This window comes from Condylura cristata, unplaced genomic scaffold (genome assembly GCF_000260355.1).
Source record: "Condylura cristata isolate star-nosed mole 26May11 unplaced genomic scaffold, ConCri1.0 scaffold00030, whole genome shotgun sequence".
Classification (NCBI taxonomy): Eukaryota; Metazoa; Chordata; class Mammalia; order Eulipotyphla; family Talpidae; genus Condylura; species Condylura cristata.
This window is the reverse complement of record NW_004567131.1, coordinates 10,560,500-10,586,081: the sequence shown is the minus strand read 5'-3', so window position 1 is coordinate 10,586,081 and position 25,582 is coordinate 10,560,500. Positions and strand designations below refer to the sequence as shown.

The 25,582-nt window shown below is 47.5% G+C and overlaps 1 protein-coding gene across 1 annotated transcript in view; it reads right to left on the bottom strand.

Annotated features, from left to right (window-relative positions):
• PFKP (phosphofructokinase, platelet) overlaps positions 1–24,885 on the bottom strand; it is a 55,052-nt gene extending 30,167 nt beyond the window's left edge. Inside the window, exons 1-3 of the mRNA XM_004691089.2 lie at positions 24,719–24,885; positions 12,455–12,528; positions 1,946–2,023 (exon numbers count right to left, since the gene is read on the bottom strand). Of these exons, the coding sequence (XP_004691146.1) occupies positions 1,946–2,023; positions 12,455–12,528; positions 24,719–24,827 (261 nt within the window). The 5' untranslated portion in view covers positions 24,828–24,885. The remainder of the gene's footprint in view (positions 1–1,945; positions 2,024–12,454; positions 12,529–24,718) is intronic.
• Positions 24,886–25,582: the final 697 nt, after the last annotated feature.

Sequence of the window (25,582 nt, the reverse complement as noted above, 5' to 3'; positions counted from 1 at the left end):
GATCCCATGCTAACGACAGCAGTCAGGATCGAGAGGCATGTTGGCACTCACTCTACACAGTCCGGGGAGCAGGGGAAAGTGGAGGGCACAGGGCAAGACAGGCTGGTTCCCTGGACGTTGATTGGACCGAGAGACTCTAGAGGGTCGTGTAATTTTGAGTAGAAGTCAGCAACACATCAATACCAACACTGGGAGAAAAAACGTACACTGGTCCCAGGAGGACACCAAGTTGCAAAGAAGCAGGCAACTCACAGACAGACACACACACGCATGTGTGGGCGAGTACACACACTGTCACACACACTTCAACCAATGTGGACTTCCCACCTTGGGGCACATCACGGAGCAGAATGGAAGTGTCCTTTTCTAGACAGTCTAGAATCCAGGTAACATGGTCCTGTGCTTTTGCAAATACCATTCTACCTGTTCTAGCTAAGTGTTGATGACTGCCAAATGTTCCTGCAGCCTCTGGGCAGGCCTGGTGAAGCAGAGGAGGTCCAAGGGCAGGCCTACGTGTCTGCAACCAGCATCGCAGCCTACACCCCATGAGCACGCCGCCCCACCTCCAGATTTATTGAGCAATAGATGACATATGACATTGTGTAAGTTGAAGGTATACAATGCCATTTGGTGCATGTACATACTACAAAATGACTACCACAAATTTAATTTATACATCTCTCAAGGCACATAATTACCTTTCTCTTCTTGTGGTGAGAACTTTTCAGATCTACTCTCTAAGCAACTTTCAAGCATATAACATAGCATTGTTAACATTTTTTAAGGCCTATAACATGATGACATTATACATTGTGAAATCATTAACACACTCAAGTTAATTAACGCCTTCACATCACAGTTACCTTTTGTGCGTGTGGTGAAGACATGTAAGACCTACCCTCTCAGCATTTTTCAAGGAGACAATGCAGCACTGTTAACTACAGTCGCCACGCGGCATGGTAGATCCTCAGAACTGATTCAGATCTGGTAACTTTTGACTGACAGCTGCCCATTGCCACCAGCCCAGGCTCCTGCAACCCCCAACCTATTCTGTTGCTGTCAGTGTGACTCTTTTAGATTCTCCACATGAGATCATGCAGTGTTTGTCTTTCTGTGTCTGCGTATGGCTTAGTTCACACAGCATAATGCACTCTGGGGCCACACAAGTCATCACAGATTGCAGCAGGATGGTTTAGTTCTACACACACAAATTACATGCATCGACTATGTGTGTGCACCATCTAGATGTGGGTATGTGTGTGTGACTCTATGCACACACACAACGCCCATTCCTTTTTCAATCTATTCCTCAGTTGCACTAGCACCTTCAGAGGGAATGTTTCAGCTTGAATTCTTTCTATTAAAAAGAACTCAACATGAGTCACGGATTAATAAATACATTTCAAAAGATCAAGCTATAAGCAGAAAGCTTTTCATGAAGTGCATTTTTTCGAAGCCATCGCTTTCGTTCCTCATCCGATTTGGAACCTTCATTAAGCTCCAATGTTCCAGGGGTTTATTAAGCCCTACATTCTCAGGCAGGTTTCTGTTAAATTCAAAGTAATCAACTGTTTTTGCCCCCAGTGGTAGTTACCTCATCTCTGCTCATACCAAAGCAATTAGCTGTCTGGTTCAGGCCAGAACAGGGGTGCTGTGTTTCCACTGAATCCAGAGCCCTCAGAGGTTGTCAGCGGGAATCTTGCCCAGGGTTTGTTACACTGATGCCAGGGACTTGCAAAACCCCCCACAGGCAAGGAGATTTGCATCTAAACATAAAACACCAACAAGCCAAAGTATACCTTGACATTACTTTGGTTTAAAGATCAGCTCAGTGCTTTGCAAGTAGCACCATCCACACTAGCTATCCCACGGAACTTTGTCGCAAAGGTGGCACTAACCCTTACTCAAGAGGCCCGCAGAGCAACAGTATGAAGACAGCACCTACCACTTGCAGAATGCTCGAGACGCTTTCCCAGTTGGCCTCCACAATATTACGGCCACCGTCAACCATGCCTTGGTAACCCTGGAGGAAGAGAATGAAAACCTTTTCAAACTGGGTTACACTTTGTGGACACACTATTTGATACATGAGTCGTGTGAAATTTAGAAATTCAAATGACAATGCGTCTGAGTTCCTGAGTCAATGGTTAAAAGACACAGTGCAGGCCCTCCCTGGTGGCACAGCGGGTTAAAGCACTGTACTAAGAATTAAAAAGCCACTTCTGCATGAGTTCGATTCCCGCCTGCCCCGGAGGTGACCACATGGCGTGGCAGACCTCTCCTGGCCTGCCCGTTGCTCCCCTCAGCAGTGTACTTCGTCGATCTGCCTGTTCTACTGCCCACTCTTGTCTCTGGTGAAGCCTCTCACCCTCCGCATCTCTGGCCTGTACCCCAGTTCTGTATGAATAAATAAATAAATCTTTAAAAAAAAAAAAGACAGTGCAAATACAACTCTAGTTCAGACTCTTATCTTGGGGTACAGCCTCTTAAATTTAATCTCTAATAATGGGGATTTCCAGAAAGACAGGTTTATTGCTTAACGGGGAATTAAGATGAGAAATTGAAACTGTTGTAACTTAATACAAGTACACCAAGCAGTTGTGTTGAGCAGACTGTATGCGTGGAACACTCCTGCTGGGGCCTCCATTTGCCCAGGCAATCATACTACTTTATATTTATAGCTGGGTTGGTTCTTGTTTCTTTCAAGCAAAGCTGAAAGTTACCCTTGAAATTCCGTTGTCTTTCCTTCCAGTTAGTGACATTTACTAAGGGCAAACTTTAGATGAAATTGGATCTAGGTACATTTTTGCTTAGATGACCAAATCAAAACATCTCCCATTTTCTCCATGGGGGGAGGGGGAGAAGATCAAGAAATGCAGAAACGTTCATTGCATCTTTATCTTCCTGATTCACTTTCCAGGGCATTTAACCTTAAAAAGGAGTGGGCATTAAATATGTAGAGACATTTAATGTAACAGATTATTCTTTAGACTCATATCCTCTACTAGTGCAAGTCAAGATGGAAAAAAAGGAATAGAGGTCTAACAAATAAAATGGTCCATTGAGTATGGCACCCTGTATACATTATTCATCACCAATAATGTAGGTACCATTATGGGTGATTCATTCATATATTTATAAATGTAAAATTCTCATATTTTTTTAAGATACACATATTAATATACCAACATATTATTGATATCTACATATTGATATATTATTTATGCATGGGTATATAACATAGGGGAATATAAACATAGACATGTATGTGCGTATGACCTAGTTTCTGTTATCTTACAAATAAAGTGAGAATCGTAGAGAATGAAATACAAGGTGAGAGGAGGGTGGTTTTAGTGCCAGCAAGTGTCTCTCTACGCCAGACCTGCAGGCTCCCCAGCCCTCAGAACAGGCTGGGACAGGCCTGCTCACAGCCTGGGGGAGGACACCATGGAGCTTCTTATTCACTTCAGTCTCACTTTAAGGATCACTTTCATCTTTTTGTTCATATCTCCCTTCTTCCTGAAGACTTTGCAGGGTGTACATTTTTAGCCAATTCCATTTAAAGTACACCACTGGTGAGGCTGGCTGTCACCAGAGGGCAAGTGTGATAAGCTGGAGTGCGACTGGATCCACTCAGCCCTCTGGAAAGGGAGCTGCTATCAGAAGGCTATTTCTGTCGTGTCCGGGAATGTCAACTCCTAAGCAGAAGAGGACAAACCTCCCTGCTGCTCCAGGACCAAATTCAGAACCACTTTCTCCATGATCCCAGGGGTCTTATTTCAACAGAACATTAAATAGATCACAGCGGGTAGAAAGATGGGTTTGTGTGGGGGTGGATGATAAATGAGAGAAAATAAATTGATAATTGGATGGATGATGATAGATGGATGACTGGAAACATGAATGATAGAGGAAAAGGGAAGGAGAAAGGCAAGAAAAGACAAAGAACCCAGATTTAGGGTTGCTCTTTCAGTGACCTCTGCTCCCCCCCACTCCCAGGTTTCTGTGAGGTAGTAGCCACACCCTGCCTGCACAGCATGCGTCCTTGCTAAGACGCAAGAACATGACTGAACAAACTGCAATTTGTGGCCAAGCTATTTTCTGGGTTTGCTTCTGTGAGGCGGGAGGTGGGGAAGCGCAGGTGAGCAGGCCTGTGCTGGACCACTGTGCTGAAGTGGACCCTGCCTAATGTGAAGAAGTGTGATCACACAAACCCACGACACCTGCAGAGAGGAACTATGATCATTAGGCCAGAGAAGCCGGCCTGTGTTGGGCTTCCAACTCTCCACCCAAGCAGAGCAGGATGGGATGCTGCAGGGATCCTGAGGAAGGCTTCCACAAAACCGAAAGTGAAACCTTCCACACCAGCTGCCACAGCAGCCATTGGAAGGGAAGGGAGTTGGTCCTTCTTCCAAGAATGACGCCTGGCTGCTGACCCTTCCTGAGGTCATGGTGGGGCCGAGTCCTGGGCCCAATCCCGTGAGAGCCCAGCTCCATGTTTTCATTATTCCTGTTGCCTGTGTTTTAGGGCCACTGCTCCTCAAACATCAAGGGGGATTTGCTACTCAATGTATGCCATACTGGCCCAGAATTCCCTCCCCTTTATGTGTCTCAGTTTTAAACAGTGATTTTATAAGACTTTGTTTCTTTCCAAATCCCATTGCTTCTAGAGTCCGAATGAAAAGCTGCTCTATAAACCTTTGAAAAGTTCTCCAAAAAGAATCTGATATATGTATGTGTGAGCAATGTGGTAATCAAAGGATTAAAAAAGGAAAAGGATGATTTTATCACCACTGCATTGTGCAAAGCCCTCACGATTGAACACATGGGTTTGGTTGCTAGGGAATGACTCACTCTTCTGCCTGCAAAGTCATCAAGCTCATCTAACATTTGAAAAATAACTACCAATCTCCGTCTTAAGTTGTCTTGCACTAACAAGGATGATGTTACTAGATAAGAACTAGTTTTACACCAGTGCACTGTAATTTGTAAATTCAGATGAGCATTTTCCTGTTGAAATCTTGAAAGGCTGAACACCTATGCTAATGTAGTCACATCACCGAAAAAAAAATTTTTTTCTAAAATTTCCTTTTGGAATTTGCTTTCAGAACCAGTTTCATGACTCACATTAAGAAAAATAAACCAGAAAGCCTTTAAAACTACACTTAGTTTTTGACCAAAAGTAACACCATTTTGTTGAGTCATAGGGTGTCTCCAACAGACCTTTACTGGCTCTATCAAATTAGGCACTCCGCACAATGCTTTACCTGGACTCACCCCATCCCACCTGGGAGCATGTCACAGGCTCTGAAGGCACTTTAGCTGCTTGACTGAAAGGTTTTGAGCAATGTCAAAAACAGTGTGACTACTGTCCCGACGGTCTATGCGGGGGGGGGGGGGGGGGGAGGGGGGCTGTGCCCCATGTGCACATCATTTTGAACAATATATGTTCAGCTTTCTATTAAAGCTATCCTAAATAGAGAAAGGGCTAGTCCAGCTGTGGGTGATTTTCTCTAAGGGAGATTTCATGTGTATTTTCAAAAATGAAAGAGGCAGAGGGAAATTTTAGCCTCCTGCTACAGCAAAGCAGGCCTGATCTTTTGTAATGCTTAAATGTTTGCTGGGTCCACATCTTCTCAACATCATGCTTTTTCAGAATCTGATTTCCTGGATTCCTCAATCAATAAAGAAATGTGAATGACAAGCATTCCTACTACCAGAGGAAATGAGTGGCCAAAGATGGCCCAGCTCAGAAGCACTTGCTAGACATTATCACGTCTGCCTTTCTAAGCAGTTACTGTATTCAGAGACTTACTCAGGGTCTTCTTGTTACTTTCGAATAAATACAAGGTCTTGTTTCCTATAAAGATTTGTTCTTTAATTTAAACCATGTGGCGAGGTCGTCTCTGAACTGTTGACAAGTCTTAGAATTGGCAGACAGTCTCAGGAAACCAGGCAGGCATGAGACCAGAGGGAAGGGGTCTCCAGGAGGCCGAGGTTTTCAGCATTGAGGAAGCTTCCTTGGCCCATATGGCATAGCTTCACATCCAGATGTCAGCTTAGGCATCCTCACCTGCGGTTCTCAGGGACAGAAGGCCCGGGTCTCTGGAAACTCAACCCCTGCTCACTGATTTCCTGACTTCAGAGCAAATGCCTAACGAAAATTCTTCAAATTTGCTCTTGGAGCGATTCGGTCAACACCAGATTCTAAAATAGGTTGGCACATGAAACACGTTTTTGTACAGTCTTGTGCTTTGTGCGTCTGAAAATCTGATCATATACAAACATGACTGACTTAGCCCTCTGGTGGTATTAGGTTTCTTTAAGCCAAACTTCATAATGAGGCCAAAGCCACAGCGGGAACAGTGTGAGTGGTTGTGAGGATGCCAGGGGCATGTGGCTCACAGCAGCCCTCAGTGAGGACAGAGTAGATGGAAGTGGAATAATAACTTGCCACTCTTTGGGGGGTTTGAAGCCTGACATGCTGGAGATAACTAGATTTGATGGAGTGAGGGTGAGATTACTGAAAGAGCTTAGCTGGGAGCTGGTGTAAATCGGGGACTCAAGGTGGCAGCGGTGGTAGTAACCGTCATTTCTCATTGTTCCAGGTGTGCAAGATAAGCTCTAGTGATTGGTAGGTAGTGTGGGGTGCAAGGGTCATGGGTCTTTTGCGAGGTAGCTCAAGGAGTCCCACCAACCTAGCAAAGGCCACATATGCTAGGGAGAGGACCTGCTGGGTTGGCATAAACACCTCCACGGCTACTGCACAGTGGTCACCTTTTCCATATTAAAGCTTAGTCTGTCACCAGTGAGGCCCAAACCAGGGAGGGTCCCACTCCACTGCAGCCTGGGTGACGTGTGGTTTTCAGGCTCAGAGGCCAGTTCTGCACAGAGCCCCCTCGTTCCCTGGGGCTGGGGCCAGGGGGCAGGGGTGGGGTGGGGTTTGGAGAGAGTCGACTTTGGCATCTGGAATGCACACCAAAAACTAGGATGTTAGCTCCTGACCTTGTCCTAATACCCTCATTCTTGTAAAGTAGAAGTCCTGACTTACCTAAGACAAAACAAACAGGATTGATGACGACAGCCATCAGCTGAGAGCTGAAGCCATGGGCATGATCCTAAGCCTCTCTTCCACACACAGAGATGACAGACAGACAGATGGCAGATACTCACACAAGCCAGGTATGAGTGGAACCAAACCACTCAGGGTGTATGAAGTCAGACTCTGAAGTCAGTCACATTTAAAAGAGCTGTAAGAATGAGTTTCCTTTAAACCTGCAGAAAAGCCTCAGTGCACAGCATAGTGACTGCATCTTAAATCAAAGACAATGAGACTATTTCTGCAGCCACACTGGCAGCAGCGTGGAACACAGGGCCTCGCCCTCCCAGTTCTGACCATCCTAACCCAGGCAGTCTCTTGCCAGAGCATGTGATGTACTTGCCATCAACCCCTCCAAGACGCTAAAGGCACTCATAGGTTTCTAAGGAAAATCCCAGTTTAAAAGGCAAAACAATAAGTAGCTCATTAGGTGAAGAGAAGGGGTGGTGCTCCCCACCTTCGCCAGGCTGGTGCCACAGGCTCCTCCTCACAGCCTTCCAGACTGCCCAGCAGCAGCAGCAGCCAGACAACAAATCCCAGGCCAGCAATTTGGCAACTTTTTCCGATTTATATACTTTCTACACACTTTCTGCTAAAGAAAAAAAAAAAACCAAAAAACCCTTTTATTTAATGCTGACCTGTTCACTGTTGGGGTTTGTGGGTTCTGGTAACCTCAAAAGGTCTTGGTGACTCAAGATACTAAACTACAAATGAACACACATATTAGACACATAATAAAACGATGATTTAAAGAAATAAAACACAACGCCTTCTAAATTTGAACCCAGATAGTTCCAGAGTGGTAAAACCCATAGACAGTGAGCATGGCCTCCAGGAGGTGCTTGCTGAAGTCTGAGGACACTCTGGCCCTCCCACTAGAGGGAGGGGTGGGCAGAGGCAGGGACGCTGCCAAACATGCTTGGTCCCCGGGGCACTTCGGACCGGGCAGCCACAAATGCCAATGGTCCTGCTGTGGTTCAGAAGGTAACCCTGTCCCCATCCAGCAGGGCCTGACCAGACAGCGGTCAACTAAGGAGACTGGGCTTCAGAAGTTCTGGGAATGAGAGCAGGCAGGCACCCTGATTCTGTGCCTGCCCCAAAGCCATGGAGGCAGAGCACCTATCCCATGGCATTGCAACCCCAGAAACTCCGTCCTGGCCCCAATGCCCAGTTCATCTCAAAGCTGTTCCAAGTGCAGGAAAGGTCATTGATTTTCAATGGACAGATGAGGAGTCAGAGCCAGAAGACTCATTGACTCATCCCCATCACCCAACAACACACTCCACATCTCAACCAACTCCCCAAGCTTTGGGGAGAGACATGCCAGCACTTCGGGGGTGAGGGATATGGAAAAGTAATAGAGGCATGCAGCCCAGGGAAGCAGATGCTACAAGAAGTGAGACTGACCTCATACAACCTAAAGGATGGCCAGTTGAGAAGGAGAGCAAGCCAGGCTGCCTTAGTGAGGTTTGTTGGCTAAATGAGAAAAAAACAGATAGGTTTCTGAAACCTTAGCACTAAGATTCAGCATGGCTGTGACGGAGATGATTCCCCAACCCAACTCCATTCAACTAGACAATACTGATGCCCACTTAGGTGGAGTCCTTTGGGTCTGAGAGTCCCTGGGACTTGGAAGTGAAGATATGCAAGAACCCCTGGGTGAGACTGGTGTCCAGGAGCCCCTTCTGTGAGGACATAAAGACGGACGCCATTCAATAGCTTCTACCTTTCTTGGGTGGGGGTGAGGCATCATGAAAAGCATTGTATTATCTCAGTGCCCTATCTTGGAGTCGCCAAGTACAGAATAACCTGGCTGGGTGATGATGTTGCAAAATGGCAGGTCACCTCAAAAGGCCATTGCAGTTGTGAGGCAGCCCATTCTGCTCAATCATGCCCTTGAGACACCCTCCGCCAAGGCCATGAGCAGCAGAACAGTTGTCATAGAAATCAAGACAGTGGTCGTTTTCTACTGAGGGACCTGAATCTTCAGTGGGGTCTGTGCAGTTTCAGGACTACCAGCTGACTCTCCTCGTCCAGGATGTGAAGGATACAGTACCCCTAAAATACCAGTAACAAAGCCCTCATTACCTGTGAGGAAAATGGGCCTCAGAGCCATCTTCCTGATTGACAATGGAGAGAACGAGCCCACTCCCCTATAGCAAGATACCGCCCTAGGAAGCCCCAGTGTGCTGAGATGCAGGCACGCCTGCAGCACTTCTTCTCAAGGCCTTAATTTTAAACTGTGGAACTCCTGGTTGTTAGGGTCTGGATATATCTCAGTAGCATCAGAATGCAGGTGCACAATTGCAGGACACTCCATCAATAAACAAAAACATACAACAAAACTCATATCTAGACATTATTTAGAGTTGACAGGTCACTGTATTGGCTTCAATATTCAAAGGTACAACACAAAACACCCTCTAGCCCACCCTTTTGATTACTAGATACAACCCTACCTCACCCTGCTGACTACTGACCTTCATGCCAAAAGAGATTTGGCCCTTTAATATGTTTGCCATTAAGGACATTTGGGAGTCAAAAAATTCCATGTTGTGGGCCGGTCCTTTGTATCATCTGACCTGGGGCAGCATCCCTGGTGTCCCCTGGTGCCAGTCCCACACACCCATTAAAATTCATATGTCTGTGACTTTGGAGAATTTATGGGGTAAAAGTACATCCCTTTGCTGGTTAGATGGGAGGGTTGGGGGGGGGAGGGGTTCAAGCTTTTCTCAGCGTCCCACCCCAGTGACAAGTACAGACAAAAGCAGGTCACCTGTCACAGGAGGACTCAGGTCCTTCATTAGGAAATACTGAAATGACTCCTCCCCACCCATCCTCATGTCCCTGGAGTCCTGCTGGGCATCATCCGCAAGTCTGTTGTGGTAGAGCTGGTACAATAGTGATGATTTCACCAGGGCAAACAGGACCACAGCAGGAGACTGGGTAGATTCATCTCTAGGAATCTGAAAACACCTTGCTAATTATGACCAAAAGTCCTGCCCAAGGGAGCTCGAACCCCCAGAGATTCTGAGACCTGGGCTCACTCATTAGGCTTTGCTCCCAGGCCAGGGTGTGTATTTGCTCACATTCTAAGGCAGAATGCAAATCTTCCCCTCCAAAAATCCACCTGCCTGCATGCTCTCCAGCAGCAGTAGCAGTTCCCTGTCGGTTGCTGTATGCAAAGTCACACATCACAGGGAGGGAGAAGGTAAAGGTGGGGATGTGCTCAGCCCAGGCTAGTGAGCAGAGCAAGCCCATGTGGAGAGGCTAGCAGGACTCTCACAAGGGCAACCTGACCCTCAAAGATCCTAATGGAAAATGATAAAATGGTCCAGGAAATGTTTGATCATACCACCCGTCAACAGCATCAAACCGAGTAAAAACAAATCCACAGACCACGGTTGAAAAAAAGCAAAGCAAAGCAAATCTTGGAGAAACACTGCACTGGCAAACACAGAGCAAATGGTCATTGGGAGCGCAGACTATGAACAGTCACTTGACAGATGGAGAAAATGACTCAGTAAACAGACCCAGGAACTGAACCTGCTCTCGGGAGTTAGAAGCCCACACACAGGACTGCGGATTTGGTAGCACCACTGCTGAACATGGCATGCTGGTGGCGTAGGTTGGAGTAAGCTTCAAAAACTGCTTTGGCAAAATACATCAGCCCTGTGGAAGGACCATCCCTTTGAACTCAGTCTGTGAGGAATTTTGCGACCACAGTAATAACACAAAACACAGAACAGCTTTAAATACTAATATAGGTCCGGTTATGTCATGGGGCTTGAAAAATGAGGAGTGGCCTGACTAGATGCTTGGGGATGCAATGATTGGGTAAATAAAAGACTGAGTAAATGACACAACAGCAACTGGATGGAATTTTGATAGCTGAAGCAATAGTTGAGGAATGACTAGAACATGAAAATAGACTTAGGATGGAAAGTAGAAAATAACTATACAAAATGTATTTGCTACAATTTTAACAGTGTATATATTTATATTTCCTTCTAGTCTACCACATATATAATGCTGGGGTAATAGAATAAAGCACTGACTTTGGAGGAATTAAGCAGTTTAAAAAATATTTTCTTCTTAATGTTGTATAAATACACTACGGAATACTATGCAGCTACAAAAAATGTGAACTCTTGCCATTGCAACAACATGGATAGGACTGGAGGAGATTTTGCTAAGTGAAATAATTCAGAAGGAGAAAGACATATAAGCAGGATGATCTCAAATGTGGGATATAATGAAACAAAGCAAATGAAGAGAGATAATTAAACCAAAACAAACTCTACAAGTGTGCCTAGAAAACTGAGGCTTCCAGATGTGGTAAGGTAAAGAGCAGAGGGAGAAGGCCGCTACGGTGGAGGACTCTGGGAGCTTTGGTGATAAGTGTGGCAACATATTTGAAGAGGTGAGTTTACACTCCTAAATTCCTATATAGTATAAGTAAAAATAAAATATTCTTCTTTCCATATTTAAGTTTTTTTATGCTTTATAATTTTTTAAGATTTATTTATTTATTCATACAGAACTGTGGTATAGGCCAGAGATGCGGAGGGTGAGAGGATTCACCAGGGACAGAGTGGGGAGCAGAACAGGCAGATCGACGAAGTACACTGCTGAGGTGAGCAGCGGGCAGGTCAGGAGAGGTCTGCCGCGCCATGTGGATCTCCTCCGGGGCAACCGGGGATCAAACTCATGAGGAAGTGGCTTAAGCTTCTTAGTGCAGTGCTTTAACCCGCTGCGCCACCAGGGAGGGCCCACTTTATAAAATTTAAAGCTTACTTTTTTTTTCTTTATCTAATAGTTTTTGAAATACATCAGAGTCCAAATTATATTAGTGCTTTATCACCAATCATTTCTCAGGTCTAAGTTTCCAGGACCTCAAAACAGAAGATAAGGAATAATCACTGCTGCTTTATTTCAGACTCTTCATTTTTGAAGTTAATACACAATTATTAAGGAGATAATCTAGATTTTATATTAATGATACAAAGCTCTAAGTGCTCGCTTTTCCCCATTTAATATTCAAATTCAGTCTCTACATTAAATAAACAGGCCACTCCTTAGGAATGGGAGGTACACATAAGTAGCATCAATTAGAGAGAATTTACCCTAGAAGAAAAGAACAATAACTTGATGTCAAAATGGCCCTCACTCCATCACAGGCTCCTGCACAGCCCTGCATCTCAATAAGGGTATGCAGACTCCAGGTAACATGACCCCAGGAGTCCCCAGGTAGGTGGGCTGCCTGCAGGTCACCTGCAGCTCTGGGCTATGGTCACTGGCCCTTGGGGCGGAATTCCTGAGTGAGAGAAAGCAGGAATGTGTGGTAGCACTGACCTCATAGATGAAGTACACTTTGGCCCCCACGTATATTCCCATGCGCACGACAGCGCGGACAGCGGCGTTCATACCTGCAAGAAGAATGGGAACGTGTTAGGGACAGGGCAGGGGCTGCCCCAGAGCTGGCCCCAGCTCTTGTGACCGAGGCTCACCTGGCAAGCTCTGTTACCTGAGGTGGACATGCAAAGTAGATTTTTTTTCATCACCAGCTACCAGTGCTAAAAATACATTAGTCAATTGCCTAGTTACAAGTCACACAGTTTTATCAAAAGAGAAATTAAACTCAACCAGTGTACTATAAATAATACCCAATCAAGAAAAATCTGGGACATTTTCCCTAGAGGACTTTACTTAAAAGAAATTAAATTAAATATAAGTCTGTCGCACATTCAGTGAAGGTACATTTCAGAAAAGCCATCTGTGCCCTAGAACCATTGTTCAGACCCCAGTGAACAGGTCAACATTCAACATCTGCAAAGTGCCCTGTCTTCCCTGGCCTAGGTGGACCAGCCAAGGCTCATCAGGACAGAGGCCTTTTCTTTAGAAATGATTTGGTCCCGATCCTGCGGTGACCAGCATGTGGGCTTCCAGCCAGACTGCTCCTGGCTGCCAGCTGGAACCCACCTTTTTGCAAATTAATATTTCAGAAACAAAGGTTAGGCCGGCAGACCACGAAGAGATACTGCTGGTAAGTAAAGAACTAGGCGGTAGCACAGATTTCTAGGACTGTACTTAACAGGCAAGGAGACAGTCGGCATGAAAACCAGCCTAAGAGTGGTTGACACTTTTCTAACTATGCTGAACCAGAATGTCAAGACTGTTCCCTTCTGAAAAGTGACACTCCTGAAAAAGTTGGGGTATCTTTGAAATAAATCCACGCTTAACATACTAGCTTACATCTATAAGTAAAACATATGCTCAGTATTTCTGTATCTGTGGAGACGACATTTGGTACGGGCCACACGTTCAAACCTAGTTGATCACACCACGCATTGGAATGACCTCCTGATTAACTGGTGATGGTTTCTCAAAGTGCAGTAAGTATTGCACCCTCACTATTATCACCTCTTCCTGTGTTCTCGCTCTTACTGAACATCAGAACTTTCCTCGTTCTCTCAAGTTGGATACTTGCCAATCTTCTTGATAGCACCTGTCCATAAAATGTTTTCCACCAACATTTCCTCCTGAGCCCCATTGTCTCTCTCAAACATTATTCATTATTCATAAGCCAGGATGATTAAAACAGGTTTTTACCCCTTTCTTTGTTATTATAACAGTAATTTATAATGTGTCTTTCTTGTTAAAAGAACCTTCAAAGATTCTGGAAAAGGGAAAACTATGGAGATAGCCAACAGATTCAGTTATTGCCAGGATGAGGAATAAATAGAAAGGTACCAGGATTTTTAGGGCAGTGAATTCACTGGATGGCATTATCATGATGGATACCTGTTCAGTACATATTTGTATAAACCCATAGAAGGCAGCAGCAAGAACCCTCCTGTAAACGCTGGGCTTGAAGTATATGAGGCATTGCTGCTGGGCCAATTATAACAAATGCACCACCTGGTGTGGGAGGAGGTGTTAATTGGGGAAAGCCGTGGCTGGGGAGTATATGGGAAATCTCTATGGCTTCCCCTCAATTTTCCTGTGAACTTAAAACTGCTCCTAAACTTAGAACTAAGACCTACAATATAAGGTCTTATGGAATTCCAAGAGTGGCAGGTGGCCCCCTGGATTATGGTGGAGAATTGTTGGGACATGGTGGCAGGTGCGCTGTGGTAACACACATTTGCAGAGGTATGAACTATGTATGTGCCCCTGAGTATTGCAAACCGATATTACCCCAATAAGCCTAACTTTCAAAACTGTCAAGCACACCCCCAAAGCCCTCCTTCCTCTGCCCTTCCCTTCCTAGCCACATAAAATCTCAAAGAAAATCTGATTTGAGGCTGACATTGAGCCCTAAGTAGCCCACACCTTTTTATTGAGATGTTTTCTGTGTTAGTATCAACATTCTTTCCCTAAAGCATGAATACAGCCACCTTCTTCCCCTGGATTCTCCGGAGACTGGCGGGTAAAACCTACCCTCTGACCACCATCCCTAAAGATCTCCCTACCTGTTGGCTTTGAACCTCAGGTCCCTGGCCAGCAGGACCCACAGCTCTCAGGACTGAACACAGCTCCCAGGAGCACCCTATGACTGTGGGGGCCACATCCCATGTGGGACCCCAGCACCCTTCAGCCCCCAGGACAGCACTCCAGCAATTCCTGGCAGCAAAGGGCTGCCCCGCCCATCACGCACACATGTGGTGCTTTATCACACTCAGGTTTTATTACGCACTCCTGTGGCATTTTATCCTCCCTGTGTGCTATGCTGACACCTGCAACTGTCAGGTGTGCATCGTAGCCTCGCTCCTTGGACCCTGACTGATAGAAATGCAGTTCCTTATGGTTGTGTTCACAGCTTCCAGGAGTCTGGGACTTTATCCTATGAACATTGTCATTGATAAATTAGTCATTAAACAATTCAACAGCAGCACTGCATTATCACCGGGTGACAGGCACCATTAATGCCAGATTTAGGGCCCTGGCCGTCCCCACCCTGGCCCCTCCTTCTTCGAAGATCTCATTTGTAGGGTTTTTATATAAAGGTGTGATAAAGGACACGTTTTTAGAGAGGTAAGAAATGGGAGAAGGAATGGGATTGTGATGACTAGGACAGGAGCTAGAGGTGATCCCAGGAGACCTAAGTGGAATAAAATCCGACCTCAACTAGAAACCTTTGTCCCAAGAGGTCTGAAGGTGCTCACATCAGCCCATGGTCTGCCTCAGGGGTGAGCCAGTATTTCCCACACTGACAGTCCCACTAACTTGCACCAGGCTGTGCAGGGTGACCCCAAAAGCCCCAGGGTACCCAGGTAGGCAGGGGCCTGGGCATCTGCATTTCTACCAGGCTCGCAAGGTTACAGTGCACCCTGAGATCCAGCGTATCCAGCCTCACAGGGCCTTCGCTCAACTGCTGACTGGCGATTCAGTTACAGCTGCTCTTTTCCTGGGACTGAATGGTCCCAAGAGCCTGAAGGGGAGGGACCTGGCATCTCACCCTGTGCGGCCTGGGCACTGGGTGGATCCACAGCAAGCCTGCCAGGTCCTGAGTCTCCTGGAACACAGCTGTCCAGCTCCCAGGAGTGAACTGATGAGCCAAAGGTAACAAACTCAGCAAAAGGCAGGGCTGAAATGTAAACCCTAGTTTTCTTTCTAACTGTAAAAGATATCTATTCCACTTTCCTCTATCACAATACCTGCTGAGAATCACCAAAGGGAACTTAAGAAACAGCGTCAGATAGGCCCACATTACTTGGGCTTGTAAATACCCATTTGCACTGCTAGGCCAGGCGGGCAGGAGGAGGCCTGCGAGGAAGGAAGCCTGGAGGTCAAAGCCAAGGAAAATCCAGCCACACCCTTTGGGGGGGGGCTCCTTCACACACAGGAGTGTGGCCCGGTCTTAGCAGTGGGCCTGTCTGTGGGCTGGCTGGTAGTCTCGCAGGCCTTGGCTGAGTGCCTCCACCAGAAGACAGGGCGGTTTCTGCCTTTCCCTCTGCTGGAGCTGCTGATTTACTAACCTTCTCAGGCACAGAGGATTCTTCCCTTTTGCTTTGGTTTCAGAAGCCCAGACCCAGAATTAAAACAACTCACAGAATGCAATTTTCCATGGGAAAATATTCTCCTGCTCTAAGCAAGGATCTTAATAGTTGGAAATCTCTTTCTTCACCGGTAAGAACCAAACCCCTGTCCTCAGGGAAATTAGATCTGTGCTGAGAAACAGAAATAAACACACCTTGAAGCCACTAGGGAGGTGTTCAGTGGGAAAAGTGTGATAATTACTGTAAATGGATTAGAAAGAATAGATTCTAAATTGCTTTCATGACATCGCACCTGAATAGCTTCTTGCTGAACTACCAAGCAGGTAAGGTAATCATTACCATAATTTCTTCCTTGACATCAGGGTGTGGGTAAGAGCTTCCTGTTTCTAAAAGCTTCCTGAGATCCTGTTCTGATAAAATTTAGACTTGTAAGAAACAAGGATTATGCTTATCCTAATAAAATAATTGGGTCCACTGCACTTCCTCTGTGGGAAGCCGCCTCACTGAACCATTTTGGGATTCCTGGAGCCATTTTCCCTCACAGTTCTCAGTAGTCATAACCATTCCCTTGGCTTGGCCATATTTAAGCTCCTTTTTGAAAGGTAAATTCAGATTGTTCCGTCCTCTTACTCGTTGGTGGAGTTCTCATTTGAGTACTGAAGTGTGGACTGAAATAATAATCACCACTGTGGTAAGAAAAAATTGAGTGAAGAGTTTAACTTTCCGAATCAAAGGGAGGATAAGCCCAAGGGATAGCTCCAGAAAGAGATTTTGGTCAGCTGTACCTGTCCTCCTGAGATAGGTAGCAGTTTGTATTTTTGAAAGTAGGGCAGAGCACAATAGAAAAATGACTATTCTACAACAAAGTGCTTGTTTTAGCAGTGAGTATCTGGTGTCACTTAACATTCTTAGGAGAAGCTAAGAGGCACGGGGAGAGGATCCCCTACTCTTTAGGGGGTTGTCATCTCTATGGGCAGATGCAACCTATGTGTGAGAAATGCCAGAAATATGTGTCATAAGATGTTTATTTTAAGGCTCTTTATCTTAAAGGACTTCTTTTTGTGGATGTGTAGGTCTGGTCAAACATTCCATTGTTTATGTGTTTGGAGGTGACAGCATAGTGTGGAGCTTGCGATGATGTAGGCTTGGTCTCTGGGGCACAGGTCCAGGGGTCTTCACAATCGAATTACTGCTTTGTTATGACTGACTCAGGCCTCCACAGCTCTAACTGTGCCCTAGACTGATCTTCTGCAACTGTGTTCCACAAAAACAAAATATTAGAATATGTCAGAAACACACTTAAAATATGCCCAAAATATGCTTATGCTACTAACACTCTCCACCAAGCTTCCTGTTTAAGTATGAAGGGGGAAAAATCCTAAGGAGCTTGGATCTCAATCTGGCATCCCTGAGAAACAAAGCTATTATGTGGGAGTTTTCCTGCTCCTGCACTATCCACAGCTTTGTGTTGAAGTCCGAGTATAAGGGTGTTCTCATTCATGCATCCATTTATCTAGTACAGTGGAGGGCATGTCCACTCTTTTCCAGGACTACTTTGTTGAGAACCAGGGGAATATCCTGGCCACAGTGGGACCCAGTAGCAGAAGGGGACAAGTGCTAGGAGGAGGATAATAAGTAGGGCAGGACTGGGGCGCAGGCGCATGGGGTGTAGAGAGGAGCTGCAGTGAGTGGGTAGCATGGAGCGATGCCAGTCTCCTGATGAGTGCTGTTCAAGACAAAATGAGAGGCGGCGACGATGGAGCCAGCCAAGGGGACATGTGGAACCAGCCAAGGGGACATGTGGACAAGGACGCTTGGGGTCAAGTGGGAGAGTGTCTAACACAGGCTGCATCCGCAGCAGATGCAGCCACCGGAACACAGCTGTCCCCTTCATGTCACTGAACTTCATCACCAGCGTTCTGTGTGGATCCCTGAATGGGGGCGATGCTAAGCTCCTGGAGTCCCACTGTGTGCACTGTGATTAAAAGCAACCATCTCATCCACACTGAGATGCAGACACACACTGGATTTCAAAGGCAGCATGGGAAAAGAATGTGAAGTGCCTTATAAATTAGCTTTAGAGTGATGGTGTGTTGAAATGTGCTTAAACTTATTTTCACCTGTTCCTTTTATTTTTTTAATGGGGTGACTAGATAGTTTAAAGTTGCCTATCTAGGGGGGTTCCCCATGCTGCCTCTCTTCTACCAGACAGCACCTCTGAATCTACTCCTTGTATCTCCCCAACCACACTATTCAGTTTCTCATTAAGGGACTGGCTATTCCATGCCAGACTCCTAATGGAGCTATTTCATTTCACGATGAACCTCCCAATGTTCACTAGCCTAAGTACTACGACAAAGGATATCTTCCCTAGCTCCCTGCCGCCACCTCTGCTCCCACACTCGGCCTTTCCACATAGCACACAAGGTGGCTCCCTGGGGTCCAACTTTCCAGTTATAAATCCATCCCATGCCTCTCGGCCCTCCTCCCTGGTGGCATGCTGCCTTGTGCCCAGCTCCACACCGCAGCCCTCCACCCAGTCCTGCTCCCCAAGATATCCTAAGTATGATATCCTCTCCACACTGCTCTTATCAGAGGCAGCTGGTTCCTTCACTGGCTTCCAGCAGACACAGATAAATCAAAGTCCTCACTACCTGCCCCTCCCCCAGCCTCCCCCATCTACACCCTGACTGCTTCCTCCCAGCCTCTGCCAGCCTCCTACCAGCTTACACCTTCCTGCAGCTCACCCCTTGCAGGTCAGGTGAAAGGCCCTGGACCCCAGGCTTCCCAGGTCCTCTGGGAAACAGATTCCTTCTGGAAACAGCCCATGTGAGCTGCATGAATGCCTGCCCCATCATGGTGGTGTGGCTCCCTGAGGAAAGGGCCCTCCTCCTGTCTAAAGCATGACTTCCACCTGGGTGGCCATCGCTAACCTGCAGATGGTTAAATTAAAAGGGCCACAAAACCTAACAGGAAACCAGAGTTGAAAAAAATCAGGAGGAAAGACTGCAGGAGGCTACCTGCCCCCAGCCCAGGAAGCACTTTCTAGTCAAATGCATTTTCTGATCAGCTCCCGTCAGTACATAATTTTGTATCAAGCATTTGATATTAATCTTCTCTGTCAAGATCATTAAGGTTGAGAAACACCAAGGTCTCATGAATCTGTTGGCATGTCTGAACCGGCAGGGCTTCAGTACTGTGACTTTGACTCAGGTGAGGTCTGGGTCCCCCTGAAGGACCAATCTCAGGGCTCCCCAGACCCACAAAGTCTCAGTCTCATCTCAGCCAGCCCTGCAGCCAGAGGGGCAAGCTGCTCTGAGCCCCAGGGCAGTGGGGCTGGGGACTGCCTCATCAGGGCTGCCAACTTTTCACTTATGCTCCAGTTCCTTGGCCTGGAACTGGAGGCCAAGTGGCTGAAGATAAGGGTGGAGGGAAAGAAGGAGGAAGGCAGATGGAATGGAAGGACCCACTTTCTTCTCTTTGCAGGTGAAACCGGAAAGCCCTATCCCCCTACCATAGAGAACAGGACCTGAAGGCTCTATGAATACCTCTTGCTGCTCAGCACACTGACTGCACTGCAGTGCGTTAGCTGCTGCCTTCTGTCCTGACAGGCACAATTATTGTAATTCTCTATACTAAGTACAAGGTGGAGAAGACAAAGAGAATAAAGTGGGCAGGGGTGAGCAATGGGACCTCCTGGCACTCTCATGTCAAATAAAAATATCTCACCATACGAAGTTCCTTAAAAAAGTAATAACTACTTTTTTTTTTTTAAAGCATAGGACCATCTGTTCTTTATCCAAAGACACCTTTTTAACTTAATTACAATGTGGATTACACTGTTGTGCTCCTATATTTGCTTTTAACAGGTTCTTCTCCTATCTTCTTACTTATAATTGTAATTGCTACTCATAGCCCTCAGTTGGTAGAGAGTACTTAAATAGCCACAAATTTCTGGGGAAAAGGTCTGAGTCCCATATCAAGCTTTTGTTTTTCTGTAACCAAAGGGAAAGCATGCTTTTCTGGAAAGATCATAAAAGGTCTGGCTCATCTGTGTGACACATCTTATTTGCATTCCCAGAATGCACTGTTCTCAATTTCCCTTTGCATAGGTCAGCAGGGCTCAGCGAGAGGCATCAATACCTCCATATATTGCTGTGTGGACATCCATTAATGAGGCTTAATTCATAGAATGATATAATGAGAGAGGAAAGCTAGAAGTGTCAGTCATCTGCCACTTTGTGAAGGGATGTGGTCCATGATTCCTTAGTGAGATTCCAGGAATTTCTACAAATATTTTATTTCCACTGACGTTTGAAGGACTGCAGAAGCTGTGTGCTAAGAGCCAAAATGCACTGATTAAGGGACTCCACTCCCACATGGCCTGGTCCTACCACTTATCAGAATCCTGTCTCAATGCTCACTTCCTCCCTTATGAGAGGGGAGCGGGTTAACGCATGGGCACTTGAGTATCTGCCACCTGGTGAAAGGTCAGTGTTAATGGAGACTCACACCACCTCAGTGTAAGGGAACATTTTGTAAATTATGATAAGGTTTCCTTTATGGTAGGCAAGAAGGTCCTTGGTTTTCACATCCACTCTACACAAGAATACCCTCGATTCCTTCTGCCACAGGCCTCTCACAGTCCCCATTCTATGTCCAAGACCATGAGTCACTTTTGGTGCGTGAAACAAAATTACTTGGGAGTGGACTCTCAGGGAGTCTATCCATTCAGGTCTGTGGAATTTGTTTTAGTGAAAAAATAAGTTAAAATTTGCAGACAGTGGGAGTCCCTGTTGATGCAAGGGTTACAGATACAGCTTTATCAAGTGATCACCAATGAGTTAAATCCCCTGCCAGGGAGCAGACCCACATGGCACAGCAGACCTCTCCTGTCTTGCCTGCTGCTACCCTCAGCAGTGGTACTTCAGTAGGTCTGCTCTTTCTGCTCCCCACTGTCTCTGGTAAATCCTCTCATTCCCCCAACCCTACCTCTGGCCTACACCTGACTTCTTGTATGCAAATAAATAAATCTTTAAAAAAAATCGCAGACATTCTTTGTGACAATGGAAGATAGCAAAGAATCAGGTCAGGGTTGATAGTGTCAGGATGTAAATAGAAGACTTTCAGTTTTTTTAAAGGAATCATATAAATTCCATTGGAAAAATGCCATAATTAGACTTTACAACTTTGGCTAAAGAACATGGTCTATTGGTTAAGTATTTGGGATCAAGAATAAGAGATCTTGGTTTAAATTTTGCAACTGTCACAGAGTAGAGCCTTAACCTAGTCACTTTTGATCTCTTTATGAGTCTACCCACCTTCAAAAATAAATTAATATTGGGGACCCTCCTTGGTGGCACAATGGGTTAGGGCACAGCACTGCAAGCTAGCCGCCGCTTCAGTAGGAGTTCAATCACCGGCCCCAGAGGGAATCCACATGGTGCCGCAGACCTCTCCTTGCCGGCTGCTCCCCTCAGCAGTGTACTTGGTGGATCTGCCTGTTCTGATCCCCACTCTGTCTTTGGGGAATCCTCTCACCACCCCTGCACCTCTGACCTATACCTCAGTTATGTATGTCTACATAAATCTTTAAAAAATAATATTAATCTCAGAGTCACATAATTAGGCTTGAAATAAGAGCTGTTAGTATCTCAGAGCCTAAAATACAGCTGAGGAATAGCAGCTAGAATAATCTCAACATGGAATTTTATCAGAATCTCACATCTGATTAAAAAAATACCCTGAAGTTGAATCTGAATATATTTTCCCTGGCTCACTAGCTTACAAGCAATATTCTTCATTCTCAGGGAAAATGCAACAATGACATAAACGGGAATCAAGATAAAAAAGCAAAGAGTGAAAGTGCAACCAATAACATCTTGAGAATAACCTCTGCTGGGCATCTGTAAACCAGCTACTACTAAACCCAGACTCTCGGAGCATACCTCAAGTCTGGCTTTCTCAGAAAGAAAGGCATCCAGACACTCCATCAACAGGGAGCAGGATCAAAACAGATCGTGCTTGGCATGAATTCCAAGAAAACAACAGACCAGTGGCCTCAGCCCTGTCTGGGGAAATTCCCAAACAACCTGCCACATGGGCTTTCCGGTCAAAGCCCGGATGGACAGCTGAGAACAGGAAACAGATGCACCTGCTGAGAACAGCATCTCCCAATTACCTGGCAGACACCAACCAAGGCAAATCTCAGCTATAATCCTCAGGAAAAGGAAATATCAAAGGGTCTTTTTCCACTGTGAAAAAGAATGTGGACTTACTGCCTTCTGTGTTTATAACAGCTCACAAGTGGCAGGGTCTGCATTTGTAACAAACAAGGTTGATTCTGCCTATTGCACCGTCAGGTAGTTATGCAAACTTTTGGACAAGGACTCAAAATAATGCCCCACAAACATTTATTTTTTTGTCAACAGATACACCACTTTCATTCTCAAATGACCTTGACACTCTGACCTTGAAGCCTATGGCTAAAGAGATAGTTCCTCTTCCTGTGTTAACAGCTCATTGTCTTTGGAACCCCAGTACAAAGTTCACTCTAAGATGCTTCCTAATTTGCGTCCCTCATGTCCTGGTAGGCAAATGCTTTTGAAACCATGTGGCAGGGAAGCCACTTTCAGCCTCACTGAGACCCCTAGTGTCCGGACCTAGAGCACCTCTGGACCCGGTCACATATTTCCCCAACCCCAGCCTTTCTATTTCACATTTTCTTAGCCTGCAAGGTTTACACTGGGGATCACTCTTTACTATTACCCCACATGAGAACAGCCCTGCTTCCTTCAGACACCTCCCACCTGTGGAGTCAGGGCCGGTTAACTGTACCCTCAGCCAATTCATGTTTTACTGGGGATCACTCTTTACTATTACCCCACATGAGAACAGCCCTGCTTCCTTCAGACACCTCCCACCTGTGGAGTCAGGGCCGGTTAACTGTACCCTCAGCCAATTCATGTTTTCATTAGGCTCGCTAGGGACAAGAGCACCTGTCCCCATGGCTCCCGCCCACAAGCACCAAGTGCCTAGGGCCCCAGACATCGCGCTGGACCTGCGGGCAGCGACGGGCCAGGCATCACGTAGGCGTCCTGGGCAGGCGGGGCAGCTGCGGAGCTCCAACCAGCCACACCCGCGCCGGCCACGCCCTACCCCGCTCAAGGGCAGAGAAGGTCACCCGCAAGAGGTGGTGGGGGCCAGTGCCTTCCCTGAGCATCTCTCTATCGTGTGTAGCCCCGAAACTTAAGAAAAGTAGGCGTCAGGGACTCAAGCTGATGTGCAGTGCGGAAGGGCAAGGAGGAATAGAAAGGAAAACCAAAACTCAGCTCTGGAACTCAGCTCGTTTTTAAACCGTTGTGATCCTTCAGCTCCAAAGACATGTGAGCAGGGAAGCACTGATAGCTGCCTTCTAGCGATTGGTTCTGCATTACCCAAGCATTTACCAGGACCCGGAAACCCCACGGTCTGAGAAATCCTGCGTTCCCACCACGCGTGGAAGCGCCGTGTCACCTATCCCACAAGACTCTCCCCGACCTTAAATTTAAATATTCTATTCGTGAGTTCAAGGGGTGTGGGATAGGAGCGTCTCCTCCACCCCTCCCAGAAATCAGCCTCCACATTGCGGGGTGGGGGTGGGGGTTGGTGCCTGGAATCCCGTCTCCAGTGCTAGTGACGTCCTCGGAGTTCCCGCTTCCCGCCCTCCCCAGCCAGGGAGCCGGGCGAGACGGGCCTCAAGACCCGTTGCGGTTTTCTGTTTTGTCAGGAGCCGGAAGCTAACTGGAGATTGGAGCCTCCGAAGCCCTTTTTAAAAACCACCCATCGGAAACACGAGGCCGTGCGGAGCCAGAAGGGCAACACGCGCAGGACCCTAACGCGCCTACTCCGACCCGCAGTGCAGCAGCAGGGACTCGGCCGGCGCCGCGCAGGGGGCGCGAGTCCGCGGGGGGCGCGCCGGGTACCCAGCCGTTTTTTCTACGACACTGAGTGGGGAGGCGGGAAGACCGCGCTGGGGTGACGCTGTGACCCAGCTGACGGAGGGGCGTCCGACCCCATACTATGACTCAGGCGAGGAATGAAGTCCAAGGGATTCCAGGTGTCCCCCGCGCCAGTTCCAACGAAAAAAATAAACATGGAGATGAAAAAATTACTTGAGTTTCCTGATAAAGGGTCCTACGGCCATTTCCATTCCTCCTCTCTGCCTGCACAGTGGCCACTTAAGAGGTTGCACCCACAGTCCCGCAGCCCGGAAGGCACCCTGCGGTTCCTGCGCTAGGGCTCCCCTGCCCTTGGTTTCTCCCTGGCACTCCTTTTGGTTTCTCCCAGCTCCCCCTCGCCCCACCCCAGCGCTTGCCCCTGCTATCCCCGGTGTCCACATCAGTTGTCTACCCGCGCCCTCACGCCCCATCCGTTCTACCCTGTGCCCGCATCCTGCGTCCTCGTATTCCCATCCCTACTCCTAGGTACCCCCCCATCTCTTCTTCCAGGCGCCCCCACCTCTTCTTGCGGATCCCACCGTCCCTGTCCTCCGCTCCCATCTCCTCCCTTCCCACCCCCCACCGCCCCTCCCCCCCGCAACCCCCACGCCTCGGGGTAGGGCTGGGCGGTCGCTCACCCTGGGCATCCCCGCCGCTGGTCAGTACTCCGATGGCCTTGCCAGCCCCGGAGAGGTGCTCCAGGAACATTCGGAGGGAGACTTTGTTGTTCGAGTCCTCGTCGTCCATGGCTAGGCGGCCAGGAGCCAGCGTCGCGAAGGGTGCTCTGCAGGCAGTGCGCCCCGCCCGCGCCGCGGTTCCTTGGAACCGCCGCCCCGCCCGCTCGGCACGCGGGCCAATGGGCAGAGAGGGGCGGGTCGCGTGCGCCCTAAGGGCCCACTGAGGGAGCGCCTTGGGAGGGGGCGCAAGGCGGTTGGGTGCATCACAGGTGCTGGAACTAGAAGCAGCCGCCCTCTGAGCACCACAGGTGGGTGCAAGTACCGCGGACGCCAAGCGCCACAGGTGGGCAGCGGGGGAGCATCTCTAAGGGCATGCGGCCAGAGGACTGGGGAAGCACCACAGGTTGGGGGAGGACTACAGGAAACGGATGTGGCTAGTGGGGGCTGGCACCTTAGGTAGGTGGGATCTTTGCAGTTGAGGGGCCACCATAGTTGGGGGGGGCAGCAAGTCTAGAGATAGTTGTGGGATGAACCCTCTTCCAGCATGATTCCACCAGGGGATCTGTGCTTTGAGCCTCAGGGGAGCCCAAATATTCCTCCAGCTCCCCCAGGTTTCACCCCCATGTCAAGAAAAAACTTGCTAGGGAGTTCTCCAACTAGTAGACAAACCTGGGTGTTGCTATCTGGCAACAACCAAGGCTGTCCCCACAGAGGCTGGGGTACCCTGGTCACCCTCACAGGCTTCAGGGCAGGAAAGCGAACCCGAACCCTGGGAGCTTGGCAGCTACTGTCCTAGACAGGCCTACCCACTAGAGCATCTGTGGA